Source organism: Trachinotus anak, unplaced genomic scaffold, assembly GCF_046630095.1.
Source record: "Trachinotus anak isolate AG129_WGS33_773 ecotype Australia unplaced genomic scaffold, CSIRO_AGI_Tana_v1 ptg000015l, whole genome shotgun sequence".
In the NCBI taxonomy this organism is placed as follows: Eukaryota; Metazoa; Chordata; class Actinopteri; order Carangiformes; family Carangidae; genus Trachinotus; species Trachinotus anak.
In genome coordinates, this window is record NW_027273866.1 from 12,724,511 (window position 1) to 12,752,395 (window position 27,885).

The 27,885-nt window shown below is 41.2% G+C and overlaps 2 protein-coding genes and 1 long non-coding RNA gene across 10 annotated transcripts; 2 read left to right on the forward strand and 1 right to left on the reverse strand.

The window, feature by feature from the left end:
- Positions 1-683: 683 nt before the first annotated feature.
- LOC139632707 (uncharacterized) lies at positions 684-11,970 on the forward strand. Of its 3 annotated transcripts, none has more exons than XR_011693607.1 (4): positions 684-983; positions 1,832-1,886; positions 4,130-4,208; positions 11,832-11,970. It is a non-coding gene; the product is annotated as an uncharacterized lncRNA (long non-coding RNA). The 3 variants fall into 3 exon arrangements; XR_011693605.1 differs by lacking the exon at positions 11,832-11,970 and adding an exon at positions 4,302-5,490; XR_011693606.1 differs by lacking the exons at positions 4,130-4,208; positions 11,832-11,970 and adding an exon at positions 3,584-4,121.
- bag5 (BCL2 associated athanogene 5) lies at positions 6,481-22,993 on the reverse strand. Of its 4 annotated transcripts, none has more exons than XM_071497839.1 (3): positions 22,918-22,993; positions 13,563-14,456; positions 6,481-12,339 (listed from the first exon to the last, which is right to left on the reverse strand). In XM_071497839.1, exons 1-3 carry the CDS (start codon positions 22,971-22,973, stop codon positions 11,799-11,801), a joined length of 1,491 nt encoding a protein of 496 aa, XP_071353940.1. In that variant the 5' UTR covers positions 22,974-22,993; the 3' UTR covers positions 6,481-11,798. The 4 variants fall into 4 exon arrangements, with proteins under 4 accessions (XP_071353940.1, XP_071353943.1, XP_071353942.1 ...); XM_071497842.1 differs by lacking the exon at positions 22,918-22,993 and adding an exon at positions 22,182-22,910; XM_071497841.1 differs by lacking the exon at positions 22,918-22,993 and adding an exon at positions 20,300-20,987.
- Positions 14,603-27,303, forward strand: coa8 (cytochrome c oxidase assembly factor 8). Of its 3 annotated transcripts, XM_071497847.1 has the most exons (6): positions 21,560-21,860; positions 22,196-22,237; positions 23,939-24,136; positions 25,750-25,813; positions 26,115-26,205; positions 27,159-27,303. In XM_071497847.1, exons 1-6 carry the CDS (start codon positions 21,702-21,704, stop codon positions 27,271-27,273), a joined length of 669 nt encoding a protein of 222 aa, XP_071353948.1. In that variant the 5' UTR covers positions 21,560-21,701; the 3' UTR covers positions 27,274-27,303. The 3 variants fall into 3 exon arrangements, with proteins under 3 accessions (XP_071353950.1, XP_071353949.1, XP_071353948.1); XM_071497849.1 differs by lacking the exons at positions 21,560-21,860; positions 22,196-22,237 and adding an exon at positions 14,603-14,742; XM_071497848.1 differs by lacking the exon at positions 22,196-22,237 and having other exon boundaries at positions 21,558-21,860.
- Positions 27,304-27,885: the final 582 nt, after the last annotated feature.

Genomic DNA, 27,885 nt, shown 5'->3' on the forward strand with positions numbered 1-27,885 from the left:
ACCACCAGTTCCTCCCTGTGTCGGCGTGGGTTTTCTCCGGGTACTCCGGTTTCCTCCCACACTCCTTATTTGGACAATAAAAACCTTAAATTTTATTTTTGATTTCTGAATCAACTTCTTCTTCAATTAGAGCAATAAAGGAAGATAAGAGGTGACCTGACATGTAATAATATGACATGACATAATATTTTCAAACAATCAATCATACTTTATTTGTATAGCAATTTTCATACATAGAAATGTAGCACAAAGTGCTTTACATAAATGATGAACAATAAAACACAGAGGACAAATCAAGGAAACGCCATCAAGACATCATAATGAGGAAACACTATAGGTCAGATTAAAATGTTAAATTCAGCTTGAAATAAATGAAATAAATAAAACACAGAAGGAAAATGGAGGAAATAAGATAAATACTAAGAGATAATCCATCAGAATAAAATAATATAACCCTAAAAGATAATTAAGTGAAAAGAAGATTAAATACATTGCAATAAGACACAATTAATACTAAAAGTAACAATCATATTGTTCATGTTTAATATTGATCACATGGTATGTGTCTCTAACTTATTTAAAATCTTGATCTGCAAAGAAAATTATAACTCATTAAATTTTTTAAAAAGTGGAGTCAAAGTACAGTATTTTCTTCTGGAAAATGAAGTAGTACAAAATGTAGGCTCTGTACAACGGTACAATTACAAGCTTGGGTAATGGAGCAAAATACACTTGAGTGAACGTATAGTTACTTTCCACCACTAATATCAATACTCAGGATTTTTAAGGGTTGTGTATTTGGATCTTGAGATCTACATTATATTATGATGAACTACAATTCCCATGTGTACTTGCATGACAGGTCCACAGGTGTGCTCTATTTGCTCTTATTGCAAGGTGATAGATTTCCAAGGGGTCAAGTGTTTCACCTGAAGAAGATTCAAACACTGAAATCTTGAATTTCTTTAATCAGTGCATTCAAAGTAAGCCTCTTCCAATGTTTTACTTTCAAGATTCAAGAGGTAATAATCAGTGTTTTCATGTTAATGGATCAGTTTCCACTGCTTACAAGCATCCAAAAGATAAGGTTATTGTTATGCACCAAAAATCAGCAAACACACATTAACACCGAGCTAATTTCAAAACTTTCAACTGACTTTTATGGGTTCACATTTAATGATAATTTAATACCATGCAATGTAGGTTAGAATCTCTTTATATGGTTGATGTGTAACACTCCCTGACACTAACCACTGTTAGTTTTCTGAAAACCTTGACCTGGGCTTGCAGTGTCATTAATTATACAAAAGGAGTTGCTTCTGGTGTAAATATGGCTTTATTATATATACAGTTAAACCAGCTCAACAAAGAGAGAGATTTATGACTTTTCTTATCAACAGCAGACCTTTGACTCTCCTCAGTTTGCTGTGTGGCTGACCAAGCAAAGACTGTTCTGCTCAGTGTTTTATAGACCGGCTACTGAACGGCAGCCGTCATATCGTGTGCAGCACTGAAACAACCATTCCTCATAAAAACCTCATTAAAGTCCTCGCTGCCTGGAAGAACTGACGTTGCTGTGATGATCCATGCTGTCAGTGTCGTGTTAATTACCTCCGTGTTGCAGCTTATACAGTCAACACAGCCCCACAGAGCTGTGACATGCCTCTGTCAGCTGCCACCCAGAGCGGCTCTGGCCTTGCAGCCCCCTGCAGAGCTGGGGATGTGGCGCCCTCTGGTGGCTGCATGACAAACAAGGATGTTCCATGTAATGTTCTTAAAACTGTGAAGATCCTGATGATACATTTTCTTTTCCCTTTCACTGGCTCTACAGAGAGATCAGCTACAAAACAGCACTGTAGAGTCTGGAGCAGGAAGATATTCAGGAGGTATGTCCTTAGTTTTTAAAATGCTTCCTTTCCTTCTCTACCGACTCACACAATTCTGAGTTGCTGCTACTTTACATGAGTATTTGTGTTTTACGCTTCTTTATACCTCTCTACATTTATCTGGCAGTTGTCGTTATTTTTCCAGTTAAGATTTTATTTTGAAAAATATTTAATAAGCTTATAAACCACAATACAAAACTCTACTTGGGTAGGTAGGTTTCTGGTGATGGGTGATTTCTAAGCCACTAAACCTCTTACATGGTTTCATTTAAATGACAGTTCAAGGCCTAAAAAGAAAAAAATATCAGAAATTTCATTAAAAGCAAAAATTAGAGGGAAAAAAAAATTAAAAATGAATTTGGATATTATTTTATTAACCTGAAAAGAAAAAAGAAAAGGATAAAAAATGAAAAAAAGAGATGTTTTGTGCAGCAGAAGTATCTGGTGACCTCTAAAATTTGTCTTGGGTCGTCTCAAGGAGCCTCAACCCCCAGAGTAAGACCCACTGCTCAAAATAAGCTTCTTCATTATCGCCTTAGTTGCAGCTTTGACACAGGAAAATTACAGGTTTCCTCTCAGGAAGACACATAACACCCTCACACACAGACGACTAGCTCTGCCCAAAATAAATGTCAGGGTACCATCAGCAGCTGGATTGTATTAAATCACAGGTTTAATGTTTTTATTAACATTCATCACAATATTAATATTTCATCAGCAGTGTTTCCTGACAGCATGAGTTTAGGATTTTTCTTAAACTGTTTTCATGTTTGTAGACAAATAGTGTTTTTGGCAGGAAAGTACTTAACTGCAGATTCAGTCGACTGTTGATGGACAAAGAGCAGTAGCTGAAGAGTGGACCCACCTAAAGAAAAATACTCAGACAGAAGATCATTTTACGGTTCATTGAAAACCTCAGTAAAAGACTTCAATGGAAATAGGTTTTGGATTTTATTGTTTTCATTATATTGTTCTGGGGCTGTTATGTTAGATGGTTGGTGGATTGGTCCTGACTGAAATATTTCAACTATTGGATTAATTACCATTAAATTCTGTTCATGATTCCCAGAGGATGAATATTAATAACTTTGGTGACCCCCTGTTTATTTTTGACGCAACCAGCGGAGCAAAAGTTTCACTTCACTATGAAATATCTTGAATCTACTGGATGGATTTGACATAAAATTCTTGTAATGATTGCTAATTGAACAGCTCCCCTAATTAGGCTTAACTTTAGATATGCTTGTGTTTTATGTCTGTTTTATTCATACAGCCACTGGACACACCTTGTTTTTTACCTTTTAATTGTTCATTATTCTTCTAATATGAGCAAAAAAACATTGACCTTACAGCTAATTGCTATTGAAGAGTTAAAACATTACTGATGAGTTTTTTATGTTTACATTTTTGGATGTTTTTACATGTGTATCCATTAGTTACAGCGATGTAAGCCTGTCATTATTAAGTAGATTAGACCCACTTACTATGTACCCCTCCAGCAAGTAGCCTGGCACTTCATCAAAGACAAACAAATCAATCTGGCATCTGGCAAATTCTCTACAAAGAAAAAATTGGCACTCTAGGAATTTGTTCTGCCTTTTGGATTTCACTGAATCTCAGAACGAAAAACCACAGCTCAATCCATAAAATGTAAATTCCCCCGTCCCGAGGGTAACTCGGCCTTCTTGGTGTGTTAGTGCTGGTGATGGAGAGCGGACGTGAGCTTCAGCTGACAGTGACTCAGCGCTGGCCGGTCACAGTGTAAAAGGTCATCTGATCCCACACATGGAGACCCTCTCTGTGGAGGCAGCCCGGCGGTCAAGGGACTGGAAGAACGTGATCGTGGTCCAGTTTCCTCCCTGGTGTTGTCATCACTGGGAAAACCCCACTAATCCCTGAGGCGTCTCTGGTCATCAGCAGTGAGGGAGTACTGTGTGTGTTTTCAGACAGCTGGACACTTAAGGGAGTGTCATGAAATTTCTCATCTTTATTGACATCAGTCAAAACAACTTGAGAGCTGGGTGGCGAGGAAATGAAATTGTCTTTTATTTCCCATCCAGTCCTGCGATGTTACTCATTGTCACTCCCATCAACTGTGTTGTGCAATAATGAGTAATTTCTGTTGATTATTCGTGTTTCTTCTGAATTAATAATGTAGATCTAAGGGTAATAGGTAGTGTTTTTGAATGTTAGTGAATGGGGATTTTGTCCTGGAGCTATAATTGGTATTTTTATAACAACAGATCATGAAATGGCAGCGTTACAGTGAGAAAGCAGTGACGGACCAATGATGACTATCACCTGAATCTGGTCTTAAATGTGGTAACATCTTCAATCAAGTTACAATTATGAACCAACACAATCTGTTTTAACTAATAACACAAACCATTGTTTTGTACTTTCAAACATTCACAGTGTAGCTGGAAAACATATGTGAACCCCTCAGCTAACAGCTAACAGCTAACATCAACAAAAGCTAACTGAGTCAGGATTGATCAAACTTGGAGTTAAATCAGTGAAACCAGACTTTAGGTTTGTGTTTTTAAGTAAAAAATACTTAAATATGGTGCGTTTGCTGTTTGTGTGAACAATGACTCCCCAAAGAGAAAGTTGTTGATTAGCATGAAGCTAAAGCTAAAGGACTCACTGGAGCTGGTTAATATCTCTGTTTATGACTCTACTTAACACAACGTGTCTCAATTCGTTCTTCCATACTCGCTTTCTATTTTCAGTAATTAACATATATTTAATATTTAATAATATTATGGTACATGCAGTGCGCAAGTATCCGGACGGTGCATTCAAAACAGTCAAAACAATAAAATAACGGTCACTTCTCAACCTCAACGGCCGCCATCTTGGCTACGTAGCGGAAGTGGGGAGGGACCGTTAACGGACGGAGGAAGTGTGGCCAGTGTTGATGGCGGATCAATTTCATGTCGCTCAACACAGGAGGCCCAGGTAAACCCAGGTAAACCCAGGTAAACCGAGGTAAACCGAGGTAAACGTCTAAGTCAAGTGGGCACAGCGGCCGGCAGGTGGGTGACGATCAAGGTCACATGATGGGAGCGTTACTTCCGGTGAGCGTTGATGGCAGTGTGTGATAATTGAGCACTTTTTGGGTTTATAGTTAATGATAAAATTGACTAAAAGTTGGGGTAGATGTTGGCAGACCCGTCCTGTAAATGTTAGATCACAGGTTTGATTCCTGCAGCAGCCATGAGTCCCGTCACAGATTGAGAGACACTGAGCTCCTTAAAGTTTGTGGTGCATGAGATGTCTTTTATCCGGCCTCCCATGCTGATCCTGTATGTTTTCTTAAAATAACCCTGACTAGACATTTTAAAAGTTTGTCGAGCTTGTGATCACTTTTAAAGAAACTTGTCAGGTCTTCACATTTCCTCTGGAGAGCTGGCAGACTCAGGAATAAAAAAAAAAAAAACGCATTAAGATGACACTGATCAAGACACGCTGTCTTTATTTTGCAGTGGGAATACAAATTCAAAACACAACCATCCATGGAGCATTCACACACAACTTGTTTTTTTTTTCCAGTCTCAGTGTGCTTTTTGTACAAGCGCGTCCCGGAGGAGAAACAGCAAAAGCCCGTCACAATCAATGCAGTTAAAGGCGACTTAAGAAAACACATATTTGGAGAAAAAAAAGCTGTTAAATTCTGTCACAGAATAAATTCCTGTCAGTTACAGAAACAAAGGCAAAGCAGTAACAACCAACAGTGACTAAGGAACATAAAAAAGTGCTCTTAAATGAAAACTTTTTGCAACAGCTCAATAAGGAGGATCTTTTCTCCTCTGGTAAATTTATTCTAACGTAGATTTTCATCATCATTTTTGCTTTCTGATCTTTTCTCCTGTCATATATCACTTCATCTCAGGGATCAGTCGAGCAGCCTGTTGCACCACATGTGTAAATGTGAATCTCGCTTAGTTTCAACATGGTGGATAAGTTACAATAACCAAGTTAGTTATAATCTAATAAGATATAATTTAAAGTCAAAATTGGACACTTCGGGAAATTCACTTGCTCACGGTCTTGACAGAAGTTAGATGATTGATACCTCCCTGTTTAAGTATCTAATATCTTGTTAAACCTTTCAACTTTTTACTCCTGTCATAGTTTGGCTCTGATGACACAGTTCTGGCAGCTGTAGTAATATTTTGTAGTTTTTTTTAGGTTTTCTGATGCTACGAGTGACTCTGTTTAAATGGTCAGTTTTTATCCGATGACCTCAGAAACAGGATGTTAAGCTCTGCTTAACATCCTGTTCTTCTGAATTAAAAAAAGAGTTGTTTTTACTCTTTGGTGTTGATTACGCTAATGATCAAATTTCACATATGATCATCTCCCCATGAACAGGTGGAATTCATCAGCTGATTTACAACAGGTTTGTGCTGTTAACAGAGTTTATTTAGAGTTTGGATCTTTAGGATGAAAAGGTTTATGGTATGACACCTAAAGTTTTGATTACAGTCGACTTTGTTAATGGTAGTGCAAATAGAGATGGTGCAAATAACCAAAGCAGCAAGTTCTATGTAAACCTAACAAGTTCAAAGGAGAATTTAGTGTTATTTAAATGTATGCTCAACGCTACATGTAGTTGGTGCTGCTGATCTTTAAACACTGGAAGTGTTGGACCTCAAACCACACCGAGCAGCACCGTCAGCTGTGGTCAGTTGGGTGCTGTAAACAAAAATAAGGATTTTTAGCTGGTATAACTGTACATATGGATTCTGTCAGCCAGTTTTTGAAATTTGACCTTGCTCTTCGCCTCCATCATCGCCATACTGCCTCTGGAGATTGAACGTTATAATCAGCAGCACCTCTCTGCTGTCGTCTCAGTTCTTCATAAATATTATTGATTTCCAACTGACCTCAACTTATTGAAGAAATAAACTTTGGTTCAATGAAATACAAAGACAAAACATTCAATGACTACATTCAACATGGGGCAGGAAAATCAAACTCTAAATCTGCGAGTTACGCAACCTGTTTGTTGTTCCTTGTAAATGCATCATATTTGGAGGGCTGATAGGAGCCGGACGACTTTAACCGACTTTAGCCGACTTTAAATACCCACTGGATCTGAATCTTTTAAACTCTTGTCTAATGGACTCCAGTGCCACCAAGTTCAGAAACTCCAGACGACCCTGAGCTGCTTTTAGCAGCCCAGCTGTGGGTTGGGGGAAAACAGGGCGTCTGTGGAGACAACTGTGAATACTGATGACAAGAGCTGGAATACCAAAACATTTTAGCTAAGGGTAAGAGGTTTGAATACTCGGATAGATCAAAACCAAACTACCTATTAATGTCATTTCTGATCACCATTCATAGGAATTTTTGTGGGGACATGCTCATGGCTACGTCCTATATTAAATGGATAAAAGGTGGTCCAGCAGGAGGCTGACTTCTGTACAAGCCTTTTTTGTAAGTTTTCACAATAATAAAAGGACATAATAACTGTGTAGTGATATTGTACCTGCACCCATTCAGTCAGAATCTAGTGTGAAGTAATAATATCAGGGCTTGTAAGGAAAATGATTTTATACAATACTCTTATGAATTTCAGTCCTCATTCACTCAGAAGTGATTTTATGCTGTAATGTGATTTAACAAATCTAAATCATTCATCAATTCACACTTTCAAGAAGTAATTTTTCTCTCAAAAAAAAATACCAAGGTCTTGTTCCTTTAAAAACTGGTCAGAGCAGCTTTCTGAAGCATTTTCTATAACATCGCCACAAAAATGGACAAATGCAACAAAACAATTTTTTTTATAGCTGCAACTACTAGTTGCTATTTTGATAATCGATTAATTGTTTTAAGTAATTTTTTTAAAGAAAATATGACAAAATTCTCTGCTGTGTGCTTCTCAGATGTGAATATTTTCTAGTTTTCTTAATTGTCTATGATAGTGAACTCAGTATGTTTGGGTTTTGGCCTGTTTGTCCGACATTTGAAAACATCATCTTGGGCTTTGGGGAACAATTTTATTGACCAAACAACTAATCGATTATCGCAAAAATAATTGACAGATTCATCGATGATAAAAAAAAAATTGTTGCAGCACTTCTAAACCTTATCAATTACAATTCCCATGAATTCAGAAGTGGAATTGGTTTGTTACCTAAATCTAATGGGGACGGTGTTCATATACAAAGAGGAGAGTTTTAGAGGAGCAGAACACCAACATTTTGGGAAACATTTTTGAGGTGCTACTTGCTCCATCTTGCTGGCAAAGGTTCTAACAAAAACCTTGACTTCAGCAAAACGGTGCTTTACCTCAGTGCAATCCTCCCTTTTCAGTCTGTACTTATCAACCACAGAGTATAAATTTGTATGGTTGCCAGAACGCCCACTCATGGAGGCGTCACTAATACTGAATATAAAAAAAGAAAAAAAAGGACAGAAGCTTGGAGACAGAAAAAGATCTAAGTAACATTTCTTTATACAGTGTAAAACTTTTGATAAATTATTATTCAAACGGATATTTAAAAAGGAAGCAATGTTCAGAAATGCACTGAACTGCGAGGACTAAATGTACATTTTTTTAATATATATATATATATATATATTACTGCATACAAAAGAGCATGTGAACTTAAGGTGTGTCTGGGTTGGTTTGGTCTGAGAGCATAAGGTTCACTGTGAGAAAGCATCTGTTGCAGCAGCAGCCAGGCAGGCTGACCATGTTTGATGAACACTGTTTAATCAAATTTTCTCCCATATGAGTCAGCTCCACACCCAGGAGGCAGAGCTGCAGGCTTTGTGCCCGAAAATACTTCCAATAGCATCTTTCTGCAGATAAAAAGGGTCTGTGGGAGTTCACTGGCCACGGTTTTGTGTTTTCAGAAAGCAGTGAAACAGGACAACGTTTTAGGCAGCTGGGATGAGCAAAGATCAACAACAAAGATGCTGAAGATTTGCTTCAGCTTTGTTGCTTTATTCACATTTGAGTAACTTGTTGCCCGGAAACTATCGAAACATTTAACCCTTCAGTCTGCGGTCACACACGAACAATCTCGTCAGCCAGTGAAAAGTTGGCTTCAGCTTTGCGTTTCCTGATCGTTGGCTGTCAACCACCAATCAGATAATCAATCACATGATCAGTCAGATAGGTTTCCACTTCAATTCATTAGCAAACAAATCTTCCACTTGTTGGCAAAGCAGTCTCACCTCAAATTACATTAAGTAGCTTTTCTGGACATTTCTGTCATGTCACATGATCCTCATCAGTAGATGAAGTTTGCCTAATTGTCATGGGAATGAAGACGTTTAAATCATTCCCATCCTTAATCCTGCATTAAATGATTTTAATGCTACCACCTTCTACCACCTTATAAAGTTGATATGTGAGCAAGTGTATAAGTATCCTTCATTTATAGTCATGTTTGTGTCAATCTGATCAATGTAAGTCCAATGTTTCCTCTCTTTTAGCTCTGTTTTTGGTCTCCACCAACAGTGTGTTTGGTGCTTGGCAGGTCGTGTACAGTAGGTTTACCAGAGCTTTTTGGCTTAAAACAGCTGCTGGTAAAAATGCTGGTTAGAGCCAAGAGACTGAACCAAAACAATAGGCTGAAAGATGCTAAACAATTCTCTGTGGGTTTTCTTACGTACACATCATTTTCTTCATGTTAACATAAAAATATTGATTATAGCTGCGTTAAAAAACAAAATAATAATAATAAATCGTGATATAATGGAAAGCTCCAAAACTAAAGCTACTGGATAAGCTGTGATTGTTTTCTCAGCTGCTGTTTTCAGAGTCAAGAGTGAGCTAGGAAATTAAAAATCTTCTGCAGACGTTAAAGTCTCAAAACCAATCTCTTCATGGAAGCCATTTTTTGGGAGTCAGCGGGAAGCTGGTAAAATCATTTAATCAGCTGCTAGTTGGTTTTCAGTTACTGTTGCCTAATTGCTTTGGTGAGACTGTTCGCAGTGTGAAAGCCAAATGTGACTCATTTTATTGCCTGCTGCGAGGAGCGTTGTCAGTCATTGTGTTACCACAGATTATTGATCACCATCTTTATCATCAGGGAATAAATACTGGTTTGAAAAAACCTTAATTTCTAACAAGTAGTGCAAATTTCTTTTCGATAATGGCGATAATGGCCAAGGTGCTCTCCGTAAACACATTCAGTGCTTTAGTTTCCTCATTCGTGTGCATTGTTACGTATCAAAAACAAGCAGCCGCTTGCTCTTTATTCAGCTGCTGCACCACAAGGCTGCTTTTACACAAACCAGTTCAAAGGGAAGGGTGAAAATAAAGGCACAGAGATTTGGACTTCACTTCCAGTCCTTTTCCTCCCCCCCACCGTCTCCAGCAGTGGCGGCGGCAGCTCCGAGAAGTTTCTAGAAGGCTCTGTCGACTGTGATCACCATCAATACTCTCTACCGCACAGGACCCGACTGTCGCCCCTGCGAGCTTCAGCCTTGATGTGTCAATCCAGTGGATATCACCGCCTCAATCTCCCCTTCCTCTTCCTCTTCCTCTCCCCAGGGACCTCTCACAGTAGAAAGCAGTGGGTAGAAACAAAAAAAAAAACTAAAAAAAAAAAAAAAACTAAAGCAGCAGCAACAGCAAAATTTTCCTCCTCTCCTCTATCTCTGAATTCAAACCTGATCCATTTATAGACTAGAGCGATCATACAAAGTCACAAACATCTGAAACATACTACAGACTAACAGCTACACAAGCGGCGGGTGGAAAGTTACACTTTTATCTTTTCAAACATCCTGCTCACAACTGGCAGGCTGCCTCACAAGATTCAGTCTCGACACAGATTTTAGTTGCTCGCTCCCGGAGGCTCGCATTTATTTGTTTGTCATTTTGACCGTTTGCCCACGACAGCTGTGGTTTGCAGGATTTTGGGGAGTTTGCCACAGTCGTGTGGATTGGAGCGCTACCAGAGGCACGGACCAAATGCTGAGGGGATAAACAGGGTCACGCAGGAGTGGAGGATGACCTTACATCAATAATGTAAACTCCCACTGTTCTCCCTGTTTAAACACAGATTGCCTGGCTCCAGCAGCAGCAGCTGATGTTTGCTCCAGCTCTGCTTCTGATGTCTCACCTCTGATATTGCTTCTAAAAATGCCCCAAAAAAAACTTCCTCGATTGTATGGAAGCACATTTCATTGCAGATTCAATTAATTTTCCATTACACCATCTGCTTTGCTGAATATAATCAGACAATATTAGATTTCAGTACAAACTGCTGCACAATGAAGAATGCTCCAGAAACGTGACATTTCATCTTCAAAAACCAGCACAGAACCAACAGGTATCGCAATCTGGACCGAGCCCTCTCTCACGGTAGCAGTGGACAACTCCCTCTAATTAGGTCACTGTATTTAAAACATGCATTGGCTGTTTCCATTAGCAACGGACGCTCCAATTATATCAGGCCAGATGGGGAAACCACTGCGAAACAATCATCACACTCGAGTAATTTATCAATATCAAGTGCTGGAACAGGCATTATTTAGTGCTTTGGCAGCAGGCTTCAACGACCACACACATCAAATACGACGGCAACGACGACAACTTGCATACACACACGCACACTCACACACACACACACACACCCACCCACACATATATATCAGAGATTTTAAAAAGAAAATCTTTAAAAAGCACAAAAAAAAAAAGTTTTTGAAAGTGTGTTTCACAAAAGGAGTTCTGTGTTGTTGACTTCTCAGCAGGGTCAGCCACGACTACCACAAAGAGACCAAAGAAAAGCGCTGCTGCAGTGCATTCTGGGGATTTGAGTCAATATTTACAGCCCGTGGAATGATAACGTACCAGTTTTTTTATTTACACACATTATCAGCTCCTTTCCTTCCTGCAGCGATGTCCCATCCCACTTCTCCCACACTGTGTCTTTTATTGGATCAATACTCCCACTCGTCTGTCTTCATGTCCAGGTAGTTGAGAATGTTCTGGGCGAACTTCACCGCCTGCTTCCGTGCCACCTTGGTCGTCTCGTCGCCCTGCGGGTCCACGGCGTCCAGCGCCAGCAGCTGCTTGGTCAGCAGCTCCTCCAGGATCATGTAGCTCTTGTCGACCCGCTTGCCGTCGAAGCCCAGCACCTGAGCCTGGAGGTCCGAGAGGCTCCCTAGGACCAGCCACACGGCACGGTGTGACGGGTGCTCGTTGGGGCCCGGCTGGCGGCGGGCCAGGGCCTCGCGGAGGTCCAGGAAGGTGATGACAGCTTGGACCTCCACCACGGCGCGGCGGCGGGCCTCTCTGATGCATGGGTTCTTGGCCGTGTCCACCTGGTCCAGGTGTGTGAGCAGGCTCTGCAGCTCGGCTTTGGGTCTGAAGCTCAGATCGCCCATCGCACAGTGTCGCAGGATGCCCTCTCGCAGGTGGGAGACGTGAGCTCGCACGGCCTCGATCTCACGTATAGAGTTGTTCTGCGCCAAGTCATACCTGGGGGGAAAAAAACAAAAAAACAATAAGTTCTGTATTTCAAAATAAAAATGTATTGAGTGCACAAAATTCCACCTAAAACAATCAGACTGATGCACAAACCAATTAACTGTGTTCCAGTGTCTAGGATCACTGATCACATATAATGATATAATTCATCATTATAAGACTTTGCTAGAATTCAGTGTTGTTCAATTATCACCCAGCCTGGGGAACTTGATTTAACATAAACATCCTAATGTCTCAGTTTTACTGCACTTTGGTGCAGTAAAAAAGCTTTAACGTCAGGTGGGAAACGTCTCTCTGCAGCGTGGCAATTCAAAGCGCCAGCTGTGCCAAGCTGAAGCGTCTGAAGCAGCGTAGCGGGGGAGGCGAAGCGGCTCCAACACACCTCCAGAAAATCACAATTAAGACAAGGAGACCACTGTACCCCCAAAATAAAAGCACAAGTCAAGTAATGTTAGTATAAATGTGTGATATGCCTTATTAAAAAAAAACTGCAGCATCTTCATCTATTTTTAATACTGAATTCCACTTTATTTTTTTATTCTGGTCTGATAGATGCAAGCAAATAAACATTAAATTGCTGAGATATAAAACTTGGGTGTGAAGGCATCCACACATTTTCTCTTTCAGTAAGATTTGTTTCTTTTAGGGCACACTTACTCAAACAAACTTTTTTTCCTTTAATAGAAAACCAGAATTAGGAGACAGTGGTATTTGAAACAGTGCTGGAGTCTGTTTTACATAATGGAGCACATGGTAGGCGTATTAGTGCTGATAAATTGGTATCAGTGATTCTCTGGTGATGTGAATCTAATTCAGTCCTGACAGCGCAGAATGATTCAAATCAAAATTTAACAACAAATCCCCTCTCTCCTACAGCTCTTTATCCACGCTGGAGGTGCAGGACAGGCTCACTCTGAAGTGTAGAGACCAAGAGCTGAAACAATTAGTCAGTAAAAGAAAAATCAATCGACATCTATTGTGATGATCATATTCACAGTTTAGATGTGAATATTTACTGGTTTTCTCAGCCTTCTGTGATAATAAATTGAATATGTTTGGTTTTGAACTGCTGGTCTGACAAAACAAAACATTATCTTGGAAATTATGAGAGATTTTCCTTGTTTTTAGAAACTAAAATTTAAGGAATTAATAGAAAATATTTTGATGATAATAGTTGTAGTCCTAATCTGCACTACATCAACCTTCATGCCTACCTGCGCGTGTCTTCTCCCTCCCCCTCCAGGTCCAGGTGTTTCAGCAGCCCGTTTATCTCCTCCACAACCTGTTTCCTGTAATTTCTGATCGCTGCGTTCCCGGAAACATCCAGCGCGTCCAGCTCCACCTGCATCTCCGTCAGGATGCGTGACAGGTGGGCGCAGCTGTCCCTCCCGCTCAGGCCCATCAGCAGGGCCACCAGCTGACTGCGGGCCACGCTCACCTTCACCATCACCTGGTTGATGCAGTGCACGGCCTCGTGGGTTTCTCCAGACAGCGGCAGGGAGAGGGTCTGCTGCTGCGTGCGCCCCTCGATCACGTCCTGTACTGCACACAAGCGTGTCAGTGCCCGGTAGCGTGCTTTGCGCAGCGGCACCCTGCCTTCAGTCTTGACCTGGGTGAGCCTCAGCACGAGCTCCTGCAGGGCGTCCACCAGCTCGTCGTTTATTTCAGCCACCCCGCCGGCACGTTGAGGGGCCACCACGCGCTCATCCACCAGCTGCCGCGCCTCGTTGCTCAGCTCCTCGATGGCCAGACGGGATGGATGAGTGGCGTTCTCCTCCAGGTACCGCAGGAGGCCCTCCACCTCCTGTGCTGCCCTCTTTCGTGCCCCCTGCAGCTCCGGTTTGCCCTCCGTGTCTACCTTGTCCACCTCCAGCAGCAGCCGGGTCAGCTCGCGCTCCAGACGCTTGTAGTCGCGGTCATTCTGCAGGCCGCTGAAGGTGCAGACCTGGGGCCCCAGAGACGCCACCTCCTTCTGGACCTCGTACAGCCGCATCATGGCAGGGTGCTGCGCACTGTATGCCTGCTGCTGCTCCATTGGATGGTGTTGCTGCTGCTGTGGGCCGCCATGGTCCATCCTTTTCCCACCATCAAAGGGCTTCCCAAACAGGCTGGAAAAAAGGCAGCATGAAAGGAATTCAGGACAATAAGCAACAATTCAGAGCAGGGAGAAACAAAGCTTCAGCAGAGCTAAATTTATTGTCTTCTGTCCAGAAAGCCTGGATTTATTCAAAAGTTTCTTTTCATATTTTCACAGCTAGCGCTGGTTGAATAGGACCTCCGACTAATGTCTGGATCCCTGCCAGAGCGGCTGAAAGAGAAGACAATCTCTGCAACCTCAGCCAAACATTTAAATCTCCACCAAGTCCGGAGGAATTTACAACAATGTGGTTGCATGTAAGTACTTTTAGCCCTGTTATCACATGCTACTTAGCATGTAGCTAATGTGGCATCTATGTCTTGATGCCAACATGTTTTTGTCCACATCTCTGGTGGGAAAGCATCGACATTCCTGGGTAAAGTACACAAGATGTTACACTTATAACATTTGACTTTTTGACATAACTACAGTAGCTGTTATGTTGCACCAGAGAGAAAAAGAAGAAAAATATGGACAAAAAAAAAAAAAAAAAAAACAGCCCAGGATAAAGTGTTGAATCTCCAGTTTGCAGGCACTTCTGTCATCCTCAACATGTCAGGAATCCAGCCTGAGGCTAAAGAGTCATTAAACATGAAAAATAATCTCTTGTGTGAGCAGTCCTGATGCTCTCCTCCTGTGCAGTCACTTTCCAACTCCAGCAATGTTACCACATGTGGTGAGAAAAGAAGTAAAAGTCTGATCTGTCTGAGAACTGAACCTGGTCTGACACCACAGGTAACGTGAATGTAGGTACTAGAGATGTGATTCCTCCAGGACTGAGGAGCTGTATAAGAACACTACAACTGTTCTGGTTTAACTTCACACTTCCACATGTTATTCCACATGTGGTTGAACAACACACTGTTGAACAACAGCATGTGCAATAACAGCAGCAATTGCAGCAACAGGTCTGCAGCAACTTATGGAAAAAACCCCATCATGTATGGTGTTCAGTGTTTGACACTGGTCACAAGGGACAAGACCAAGAGCCAGGACGCGAACTGTGACACAGAGCTTTTCAAATTAAAGGAGGAAACAGCTCAAACTGATCTAAGCAGCTAAAAGACAAACATCAGATCTGTACACAGAGTTCAGGCTGAGTGAGCTTCAGTCGTTTATATTAACAACATGTCGTCAACATGTTCATGTCCCGAAATATTTCTGTTAGTGTTTGTGAATTGTGACATCTGTTGTAGAAACACTCACAAAGGTTAATGTTAGCTTGTTCAGGCTAACGTAGTGACAGCTCATAATGTAAGCTGGGGGCTCACAACATTAGCAGACTACAGTCATCGCTGTGCTGACGCTTTAAATGATTCTGTTACGGTCTGTCACCTTGTTAGTTTAAACTGCTGCTGCACACTGACTACATGGAGGCGTGTGTGTGTGTGTACACGTAGCACTGTGTGTGCAACAGCCTCTGTTGTTTTCTGTTTTTTGCTGTGGTATCAAGAATCATTGCACTTCTATGGTATTTGTACCGACTACCAAAATTCTGGCATCATGACATCCCTACTGAAATATTCATCTTTTTACATAAACATCTCTGAATGTAATGCAGTCCAGTACAACATCACCAACTCTATGAGCTCAGTGTAAGACTGAATTAACACTTCTATGACGGTGTCAACAAAACCTGAACACTGTGTCACAAAAGCCGACGTTACGGCAGAACAGTTGTACTGGACTGTATCAGACCGTACAGGTGTGCCTGATGAAGAGGACACCGAGTGATATCGACAGATGTATCAGCCCAGCTGATCAGCTGTTCCAGCAAATAACAAAGCTGTAAGATCCAAAAACTTAAAACACAAAAACCTGACCGACCTGATCGTGGACCATGTCAGAGGGACAGAGAGAAACTCCATATATTCATTAAAATAAAACAGTGGGCCAATGTTTCTAGTTTCATGACTAATTTGTTTCGTAATTCATTTGTCATTGCGTGGAAACATTGCGATGGGAGATTGTTGAGATGAGAGAGGCTGCTGCTGGACGTTGAACTGAAACCAAATCCACGCACAATAATTAAACATAGACGCACGAAACAACACATGAAGGCAGCCCACGAGCCATGACACATATAAATACCCTGCACGCCTCGCAGTCAATCATGTTACAGACATAACTGACAGCAGATGAAGTGCAGGGCAGAGCTGCATCTATTAAAGTTCATTCAGGACATGAATGAATGAATATTTGTTTAAAGTTGCACAGGACATAAAAACCTTTTGACAACTTCGACCTGTTATTTTTTTTCCTTCTTTCAGGAGGTTCAAGTTTTAACCCCCGCCCCCCACCCCCCGACATAATTCAAACCCTGCCACTGATCTCTTAAGCTGAAGCAGTACTTAGTGCCAATAAGCAGAGTGCAATGACAACAGGATCCCAAACACATTGCAGTTGAACGGTGCAAGAGGTGTCTCATCTTGACCTTGGCCTCTTTTGTTGAGTCTGCTCTTATTTCTTATTCCACACAACTTCAGATCCATCAGATCACCACCCAGCTAAAGACAGGGAACAAATGCCCGCATGATATATTCATATGAGATCCTCTGCTTACAATCGTGCGAGAAAATGAATGAGGTTAACCTACATTTCGTCTCGACAAGATGAACACCCACATGACAACCGTTCCGAGTATTGCTGTGCGTTTCTCCTCGGCTTGTTGGCTGACATGATGCTGATAGCTCTAATCCTCAGAAAAAAGATCCTGCCTGCCGCTCGAGCTTTAAATACCGAAAGAAGGCAAAATAAATGCGGCTGACCAACACCCAAAAATATGGAACGGTTCGCTGCGTCTCCTCAGTCGTGCAGGAAGAATCAGTCAAACGGCCTCGTGAGGTGTGTCACAGGTGCCTGGAGCAGTGAAACGTATTCCCAGTTCAACAACACGACTTTGAAAATGTCATCAGTAAAATGTTACTTCTTAATCAGATTAATAACAGAGTGCTTGTTAGAGCTGAATCAATTAAACGATTAAATTATGCTTTGAGCCAAAAAACCTTTGCTAATTCCAGCTTCTCCCATGTGGAAGATTTGCTGCTTTTTTCTGTTTTGCATATTTTTAAACTGAATCTTTGTCTTTCGGTTTGTTGGTCAGATCAAAGACATCTGAACATGTCATTGTGCGCTCAGGGAAGGTGTCGTTTTTCACTTTTTTCCTGACATTTTTTAGACCAAATAATGAACTGCAGGACTGAGAAAACAGTCGTCAGATTACTCAACAATGGAAATGATAAGTAGTTGTGGTAGTAGTTTAGTTGCCCCAGTTCTCATGAGATGTCAGGACCTGGAGGTGGAGGCAGCTCTGCCTCTTTGATGTTCAGTCCTCGAACCTCATTATGCTCATTAAGACACAGTAAACCGACTGTTTTAACGAGGAGGGACACTGATTTTGTCTGTCTTTTAAGTCATTTTGCATCTTTTTGTAGTTATTTTGTGTCTCTTTGGAGTCATAATGCATCTCTTTGTAGTAAGCTTTTGGCGATTGTAGTTGTTTTGTTTCTCTTTTTGGATGTTTTGCATCTTTGCATCTCTTTACAGTCATTTTGTCTGTTTGTAGTCGATTGCATCTCTTCCTATTTGTTTTGCATGTGGTGGTAGTTGTGTTTTGTCTCTTTGTAGATATTTTGTGCATCTGTGTGGATGTTTTGCATCTTTGCATCTCTTTAAAGTCATTTTGTCTTTTTGTAGTAGATAGCATTTCTTCCTATCTGTTTTGCATCTTGTTGTAGTTGTATTTCGTCTCTTTGCAGTTATTTTGTGTACTTTGTAGTTGTGTTGCGTGTATTCGAGCAACATCCTGCAGTTGACTAAATCTCTGAGATGCTGCAGTTGTTTTAAAAACTGCACCTGAACCTCGGTATTTGCTTCCTGCTGGAGATGTGGAGAGTGACTCCTGTCACCAGAGACCCACACTGACACAGACGAAATACTACAGCACACCAAGCAAAATATTTTTGGGTTATACTGTATAAAAGCAAAGCTATGCTTCTGCTCCAGTTTGACTGTGACTGTATGAGATGTCCCTGTAGCCTCAGCTGGCTGTGCAGCTGTATGAAGGAAAAATAATCAATTTCAAATACTGGGATGGATTTGTTTGGCAGATACTTTATTTTGTGAGACTCTGATCAGGATCAGGACCAAAAAAAATGTGATTAGGACATTCCTACTTATAACTGAGCTCTGTGACTTCACAAATTTATTGTCAATAACAGTCACTTCAAACAGAGCCTCTGGCCTAGGGGCCCCCTGATCCCCTGAGCTTGCACCCAATTGGCTACTGGTTCAGTAATCCATCCATGATCACTATGCAAAAATATATTCCACCTAAATGAAGAACAACCTCCAGCATTAAAAAAAAGACTATGGATTAAAAAAAAACTGAGATAACGAAAAAGGAGAGAGCAGGAAAACTGTTACTTGGGGAATTCTCTCCATGGCTTCCAGAAACGCCCAGCCCACATCAAAGTGAACTTTCCACATCTACAGGGTGAACGGTGATACACAGGATTATGTTAAAGAGCAGATTTGAGTTTTTGCAACAGAACATGGCTCAGGGGGCGAGGTTGCATCATGAGACAGGCTGTCATCAGTCGAGCTGTCTGAAAGCATGATGTGATTGTTGCATATGAACGCTGTGGCCCACGGTATGATGTTATGTTATCCACAGCATCAGTAACACTTATTAGAATAAACAGGATTATGTATCAGAATTCCCTAAAGTACTTTTATGTAAGAGGGCGAGGGGCTGGGCATTTCCAGAACAGCAGATGAATGCATGCCGGCCCACAGATGACAAATCTGAGTATTTATTAGGATAATCTCAGCAAAATCCACTCCAGCCTGGCAAACACATGAACCCTCAGTTTGCTCCACGGATTGGCACAAGAAGAATAGGTTTGCAAAGAGGAATCAGTCTTCCCTCCCATAAGTCACACAGCATGAAGGCTAACTGAGCTGAAGGTAACATGCATCTGATCCAGCACCCCCTGCTCAAACCCCCCCCCCCCCAAATCATTCAGGCACCTTCCCCAGCTCCAGGCTGCGTGCACCGGTCCTTGCACGGCTTTGCGCATTATGTCACCACCGACAATCCCGTTTGGCCAGCGGGTTCGCCAAGGTGTCTGCCTCGGTGAGAATATGCAGCATCACCACAGCAAATCACCTCGTCTCACAAAACACCTCGAAGCATCTTCTCCAGGAGCTGTCAGCTGCATCCTCACACACACACACACACACACACACACACACACACACACGCATCCTACGGCATCCTTCAGCTGTCTCTCACCTTTTCAAAACTCCGAACACATTCGCGCACATTTTTACGGATGTCTGTTTCCATCAGCCACGACAGGGCGGGTCGTGCGGGACGTTGGCGTCCACAGATGGATAATCCCACAGCCGAGGAAGCGGCTCGATGGAGGCGGTGCTGCTGCTCCGGTCAGCTTCAGCACCAACCGCCCGACTGACTGACTACCGACGGACTGCGGTCGGGCTGGTGTCGCCCCTCCCACAGACGGTCTGAGGGGGCTCCCTCCGCCGAGCCCTCGCTTTAAAAACAACTTCAGTCTTTATAAACGTAAACACCGCTGAACCTTACAGACGGTTAACGTGCGGCTTCGGATCCGGGCGAAGCGGGAACAGAGCCGAGCTCCCCACGTACCGCGCTCTGTGAATGCCATTGTCTCTTTTCAAGCTAGGCTACCGCTGATCACCTGACTCTGCCCCACCTCGGCCAAATAACTTCACTTTTTTAGCTCTTAATACATCAACACCATTCAGTCGCTTTTATAATTTCGTCCTTACCTGCATAGCCAGCGTACAGCCATCTGAACTGTTACGGAAAAGTGCGTGCCTCCTCTGATTAAAGCTAAACATTAGCCTACCTAGCTACCTTCTACTAGTTACTTTCCAGCTCATGAGTGAGAACTAACCCGGAGTTTGTCTTTGCTTAATAAATTTGGATTAAAGCTGTTTTTCTGAGTTTTCTGGACTCGACGAAGAAGAGACGTGACTCTGTATTTATCTGACTTACAATTCATTCATACCGAAGACCAAAAATAGATATGAATGCGTTATCTTGCGGAAGATCGACTTAACTATTTTTAACGAACTGTAGGTTTTGGTTGTCCAATATTGGACGCGCTTGATTTTAGTACCAGCGTACCGTTTGTGACGTAGCGGAAGGGCGGGGAGGCTAATGACAGCGCACCAGTACTTGTACCCTACTTTCTTGAATATTTAATGTTTTTATACAACTCAAATGAAAATATTGAATATCAATTATAGCACTTCGTGTTTGTCCTAGAATGAAAGAAATGCACTTTATATAAAAAGCCATCATCATATATGAACATATTATAGGTGTTAATAAAATATTATCTAAAATATTATCTACAGTGCAAAGGAAAAAAAAAATTCAGCCTTTTGTCAGTGTTTCATATATATTCTAAAATCTATTTTTTCTTTCATATAACTCTACTGCAACAACCTGCCTTATTCTTTCTTGTTTCGAGCTGCAGACATTAGTTGTGGACTAGTTGATTCAAATTAAATAAACAAAAATATCCTGACTGCATATAAATAAATAAAAGTAGTGTAATATAATACTACTTATAGTAGCTATAATATATAGTGCCTCGACACCGACAGAGCCCATTTTGGTGCGTAGTGAGTACTGAGTTCACTATCTTAAAAGCTCAGAAGACTTTGTGGTTAAATAAAAGTTAAATAAACTTTAGGCACACTTTGCTGTACTTAGAGGGGTAATACTTTACTTCATAGTGTGTTACAATCTGTTTAATAAACATACTCCACAAAAATGCTAAATAGGCAACACTGAAAAAAATAGTGTTACAAATATGCATACTGCATAAATGTCATGTAAATATAATGTGAGTATAATGTAAACACGTGTATAATACAGGGCTATAACATATGAAAGAATATTTTTAAATAATGGTTTCACTTTTACTTAAAAGTTAATGAATATAAGTGGAAAATAGAAAAAAAAAAATGTCCCCGCCCGACCGATTGTGGTGGTGAGATTTTCGAGCGCACCAATTTCCGCTGCTGGATTCATGTGACCGGACGGCCGCCTCAGCACGGGAGGACGTGAACCCTCTGAGGGGCATTAACAGCAGCCTGCCCGGGCCTGTAGGGGCTGATAGCTCTATTTAAGACGCGGTTTGGTTTCGGGGGATTAAAAATGGCTTCCCGAACACCAGCTGCAGCGGTGGCCTGGTTAATGTGGAGGAGCTCCGGTCCCGTCGTCCTCCACGCCGCTCTGCGCCCACTGGGCTTATCAGCAGCGAGCAGTCGGCTCTGCAGCTCCCGACAGGCACCGCGGCAGGACAAACACCCACAGGTTTGTACCCTGAATCCCATTCACACACATGCACAGTCATAAATATTACACCGCTGCAGGAGATTCCCAGGATGTGATGTGTCCACCCACCGCTGCTCTGACAGCTTGTTTGTGTGTGTGTGTGTGTGTGTGTGTGTGTGTGTGTGTGTGTGGGTTGCCATGATGTTGTTGTCGGTCCAGTTTTCATTTCATATGCAGAATATATGCATTAGTAACACCATAATGTAAAAAATAGTTTTAAAATCATCATCAGTCAACACTCAGTAACCCATAGTGATAGTGAAATAATGTTTTTAACCAATTTATGATTTATTTACTTACTTTGCTCGTTACAGAAGTATTCAGACCTTTTGCTGGGGCACTCCAGGTGTGGCCAGGTGATTCCTATTTGCTTTCATTTCGGCAACACTGCAACACTAATGTGTTAAACCTCTGATGATCCGTGCATATTTCTCCTTTGTCAGCATCATCCATCCACCTGACAGCTGTGGCTTATCACAGCATGTCACAAGAAAAAGGCCACACTAGGCTGTGCAGTTTCATCACACAACACACGGGCACAGATGTCGCACGTTTTGAGGGAGTGTGTATTTGGCTGAATGTCCACGAGAGCTGTGGCACATGAAATAAACAGATGTTTCACCACCAGCAGTAAATCCAGCCCAGGAACTCCACATCTGTACATCTCTTCACCCACAAGATCATCCAAGACCAGCCCCCCAATGGTGGTCACACTAGATGGTGTCTCTGATCTATGACCCCCTCCCCAAGTAGTTCATTTCTGTGCTAAAAAAAATCTTTTTTCAAAATAAAACTGCATATTTTAAAGTGGCCTTTTATTGTTACCAGCCCGACGTCCCCCTGTGCCATAACCATGCTGTCAGGTGGATGGATAATTGTGCTCACTGACAGAGATTTAAACACACTTGTTTGTGCAGTGTATTAACCAGTAATTATAAATAAATGTAAAAAAGAAAATGTAGTTTTTGCCTCTGAAATGTAGTTAAGTAAAAAAAAACAAAAACCCAGTGACCCAGTGTTAAACAGCTGTGTCTACCTGCGTTCTGGTCTCTGAGTCCTGGACCGTGTTCGGCTCCTCGTGGCTCTTCTCATCGTGTGGTCTGGTTAGAAATGATAAGCAGTCTGCAGCAGGTCAGCTGCTTTTTAAACCCACGTGACATCTGTCAGTGTTTGTGTGTGCAAACCTCTACTGTTTACTCACCTACTGAAATGAAACTGTTCCTCCACTAACAGAGACTCTCAGAGTGGCTCCCTGCCCTCCAGGCCTCCCTGAACCCTAATCTTCAACCTGATTTCAATGTTTGCATTTAAAAGGAGCAAAAGAAACAACTCTAGAGTGAAAATGTTGGGATTTAAAGAGTGTTTGCAAAGTTGATTATCAGATGATCACATATTCAGAACTGTAACTTAATACACAAAATCTACAAATGAATTAAAACTTTAATGATTTTACACTTTTGTGTATCTCTTACTATCATATTACATTTTTTATAGCTTTGTATTACTCTGTAGCCTCTTTTATAATTATTAATTCATTGTTATGATTATTTACAGACTGTTATTTATTGATGGAGTTATTGATCGAATCTTATAACCTTTCACTGGCCTTTGTTTTTTTAATTAAATATTAATGACTGTCTTACTATGTATATTCCCATTGTAATGTAGTAGTTTGTATAGTGGCTCGTTGTGCAGTTCAGTAGGAACACCTCGCTAAAACTAAAACAGTCTAATACAACAGTCCTGCAGTAAATCCTCCTCATTCATGAAGGCCATAATGTTCTGTTTGTTTAATTGTTTCAGAGAAGTTGATTTAACTGTATGGTGATCAATGGTAGAAAGTATTTACTCAAGTATTGTACACAATTACATGTTTCTTTACTTATTTCCACTTTCCACGAATTTAAACTTCTATTTCACAACATTTCAGAGGGAAATGTACTTTTTTTTTATATATATATATAATTTTTTTAATTGATTTCACATTTGCAGTAAACAGTACATTCAAAAAGAGTTAATGTCTCACAGTATTTTGTTCTTTTCTTTTTCACACGTAGAGATCTGCCTTCAGACCAGCAACCAGCCCCACACACGACTGGATCGGTCCGCCGAACCCTCTGTCCAACCTGCGGCCGATCGTTTACCACGTCCCCGAGAACGAGTCAGACCTGGAGAAGCGGCTGAGACACCTCAGGCAGGAGACGGAGGACTGGAACCACGACTTCTGGACCAAACAGAACATCACCTTCAGCAAGGTCAACATGATTTCTATTTCAGTTAGAAAATAAAACTAAAGGGCATTTAAATGTGCTGTGACCTATCTTTTTTAATCCTACGCTCTGCCACAGGGAGGTCAGAGGTCAAGGATTATAGGGCGGGGTGAAGTCACAGTCATTTTTACTGGGGGAAGTCCTCTGCTGCACAGAGATGATGAAGGTCTCTCGTCAATAAACTCAGAGCTGATATAGTTCAGTTATATCTTTACCCTGAAAGTGAAGATCATGTCTAAATAATTAACTGTCGCACAGCTTTAAAGTTTCCTTATTTGTCACAGCAGCAGCAGCAGACGTAGTGCTCGGGTTTTATTTTTGGTTTTGTTTCTCCTGCAGGTTGTGTTGCTAAAATTGTTCCAATTGGACTGTGTGATGAAAGTAGAGTGAACGTAGCCATGATGGTAAACACAGATGTGTATTAACAGGAGACAAAATTCAGTTACCTCACATTAAAATAAAAATGTAACTAAAAGTGAAAGTTACTAGGTGAACTATATTTCTTTTTTCTTTTCACTATTCTGAGATGTGTACATAATAATCAAATTAAGTGCACACAAATGGCATATATTACTGTCCTAGACTGAACACATACTTTATATACACAGACACAAATAAAATACACACACATCCTCCACCCAGCCATTAGAAGAACACAAACAAGAGGGAGAAGCACTGAATTACATCAACAGTGTAATATGTTCATGCCGCACCTAATGACACTAAACATAATTTCAGTAAATACTGGTTTACTGGAAATCTGGTGTTAACCAGATGAACTGGAACTGAGCCCCTGACTCAGCAGACATCCACCCTGCTGACATGTCTCTGGGTCCCTGCCCGCTCCAGAGCTGCTGCCCTGCAGTTGAACTTTGACCTCTGACCTCCCACTGGGGGCTGCTCACTGTCCCATTGTCGTCATCAGTATTAATCAGGTCTGTAATGACAGTGGGCGTTGGTGTCCTCTCATGAAAGTTGTAATGTTCACCAGCAGAGGGCAGCATCACACAACACTTCACAATCATGGTACATGACAATCGTGATCAAATATTCCATTAATTCTGTTTCTTATGCATATAATTATGTTCAGAAGTTAACAATGAATAAAAAACCTTGAGTTTGACAGAAGAGCTTTTTAAAAACAGATCTTTGTTTAAAGGAAATGTTTTACAATTCAATCCACAAAACTGGTGTTATGTGAATAAAATAGATTATGCCTATTATGCAATATTTTAATATAAAAGGGTTTCAGTCTACATTGTCTCACACCAACATGATAAATCGTTGTTTATAGTTTTTAAGTGAGAGCATCACTCCATCAATTTAACACTAATCTGATGCTGTTGTTTAAAATTACTTATCATTAGTAATTTACATTAATCTAGTCTCATCTCTGGTCAGCTTGTCCTGTTCCTGTCCTGTCCAGTTTCAAATTGCCTTGTTAAATAGGTTTTCTGAGGTTTCTCATCTTTTTTTGTCTAATTAAGTCTTTGAATTATGGTTGTATATGGATCATTGTTTTTACTGTTGGCTTTTTGCTTGCATGTATTAAAATGTATAGAAAGAAATGAAAGATAACAGATTCATGTTCTCTGCAGGAAAAAGATGAGTTCATCATCTCACAATTGAAGGAAAAAGGCTTGACTGTGCGCGATGAGCAAGGTGAGGACACACAGAGTTGTCTACTTATTTTATACAGTTTACAGGTGCAGACTCTTGTGAACACCAAACATTAATGAAGAAAACTAGATTAAATTCTTGATCAGAATAAAAATTGCATCAAGAATTGCTTCACAATATCAGCTGGTTTTGTAAAATCATGTTAGAATTGACGTTTGATTAAAAAAAACGTTCAAAAGCACAGCAAACATAAAAACAATTTTACATAACAGCTGTGGATTTAAAATGAGACTTGTATTACTGAGAGTATAATGTTGTCTGCTGCCCCCCCCCCCCCCACCAGGACGCCGGCGGTCCCTGAACAGTGAAGAAATGGCCGTTTTCTACAAAAGCTTCCTGGACGAAAACAGAACACGACATGCAAATTACAACAAGTGAGTTGTTGTTGCAGCCGAGTATTTCCCATGGTGCCGCTGGGTGGGTGGGGAGCTGTGGGCTTTAACTGACGCAGTATATACCGTCCCACCTGGTGTATAGGCACCAACAAACATTGCAGACACTGAAGAGCTTTCTGGGAATTAGCATTGCAAAGAGGCTGATGTGTTTTTAGGTTAGAGAGAAGATTTCTGCCCACGCGCACACACACACACACACACACACACACACACACACACACACATCTCTGAAAGGGCCTTTAGTTGAGTTTTTTTTTCTGTGGGTGGGTTTGAAACTCTAACTTTTGATTACCTGACTGTGTCCTTGTTATTCCTGTTATTGTCTCAGGTTAGAACAAAGAAATAACAGCATTTCCTGCTTTTCCTCCACCAGGTGTTGTTGCTTTCTTGACTCAGTCTGTTTAAAAACTTTATAATGAGCTTCCAAAACAACAAACCTTCACTGCACGATGCTGCACAGTGAAATACTGTCTCACTGGTTTATCTACATGCACTCCAGCAGTATTGTCAAGTCAAATTTTATTTATATTCATAGCGCTAAATCACAACAGAAGTTATTTCAAGGCGCTTTCCAAATGGAGGAGTTCTAGACCTTCTCTTTAAAGAGAGAATGAAAGAAAAAGACCCAACAATTCCCACTGAGTGCAGGCACTTGGCGACAGCGGGAAGGAAGAACTTCCTTTAAGAGGCAGAAACCTCAGGCAGACCTGGGATCAGGGTGGGCGGCCATCTGCCTCGACCAGTTTGTTCTTGTTAAAGGTTAGGACAGGATCGGACCTTAAGCCTCGATAATACAGATTTATTTGTCTTAAATCACCACTCAATATAAAAACAAGATGAGTCATTTAGTCTATGAAAAAAAAGAAACGTTTCAGTGTTAAACTCCTGGAAGATGCTTCTAATTCTATTTTTTCCCTCCTTTTGGTACCCAGGGAATGGTACCGACGAAACTTCACCATCACCTTGCTCATGGCCCGAGTCGCCCTGAACAACATGTGGAGGACCGTCAGACACAGCAGCAAGAACAGCAGCTCTCCTACCACCTGATGATAAATAAACTCTTCACCCAGTCTCCTATCAAGTGTTTGCATTTGTTTTTAGTGCATTTTAATGCATATTCCCGTGTATTTGAATTGCAAAGAATTAGAAAACTACTTTGTATCCATAGATTTGTCTTTTTTCTGGCTATCTCATTTTCCCCTCTTTTTTCTGATGTGTGTTTGATTCATTTAAATCCCTTCAGGTCCATAAATATATTTTAACTGCTTGCTTGGAGACATGCAGACGCAAAGATCAAGAGCTGTTGAGCTGATTTATTCAGTCTCTACATCTTTGAAAATAGCCTTAATCTTAAGAAGCTTCCCCTGAAGCAGGGCGTTCACCTGAAACATCAATTAAATAAAAGGATTTATTAAGTCTGTTCACACCTGCATGCACTTAACTCTGAAACCCACAACGGCTCAGCTGGAGATTTTCTACATTTTTGTGACAATGTCTGAACTTGTGCTGAGACTGAAACAAAGACAGGCATGAATAGTCAGTGCAGCGTCTATTGTAGATGAGTGGATGCAGCACAGAAAGACGTGCACTTGTTATTGTTTGCTTGATGCAGCTGATCACTGATTGATTGGGTGTTTTTGGTCGATGCAATATGGTGAC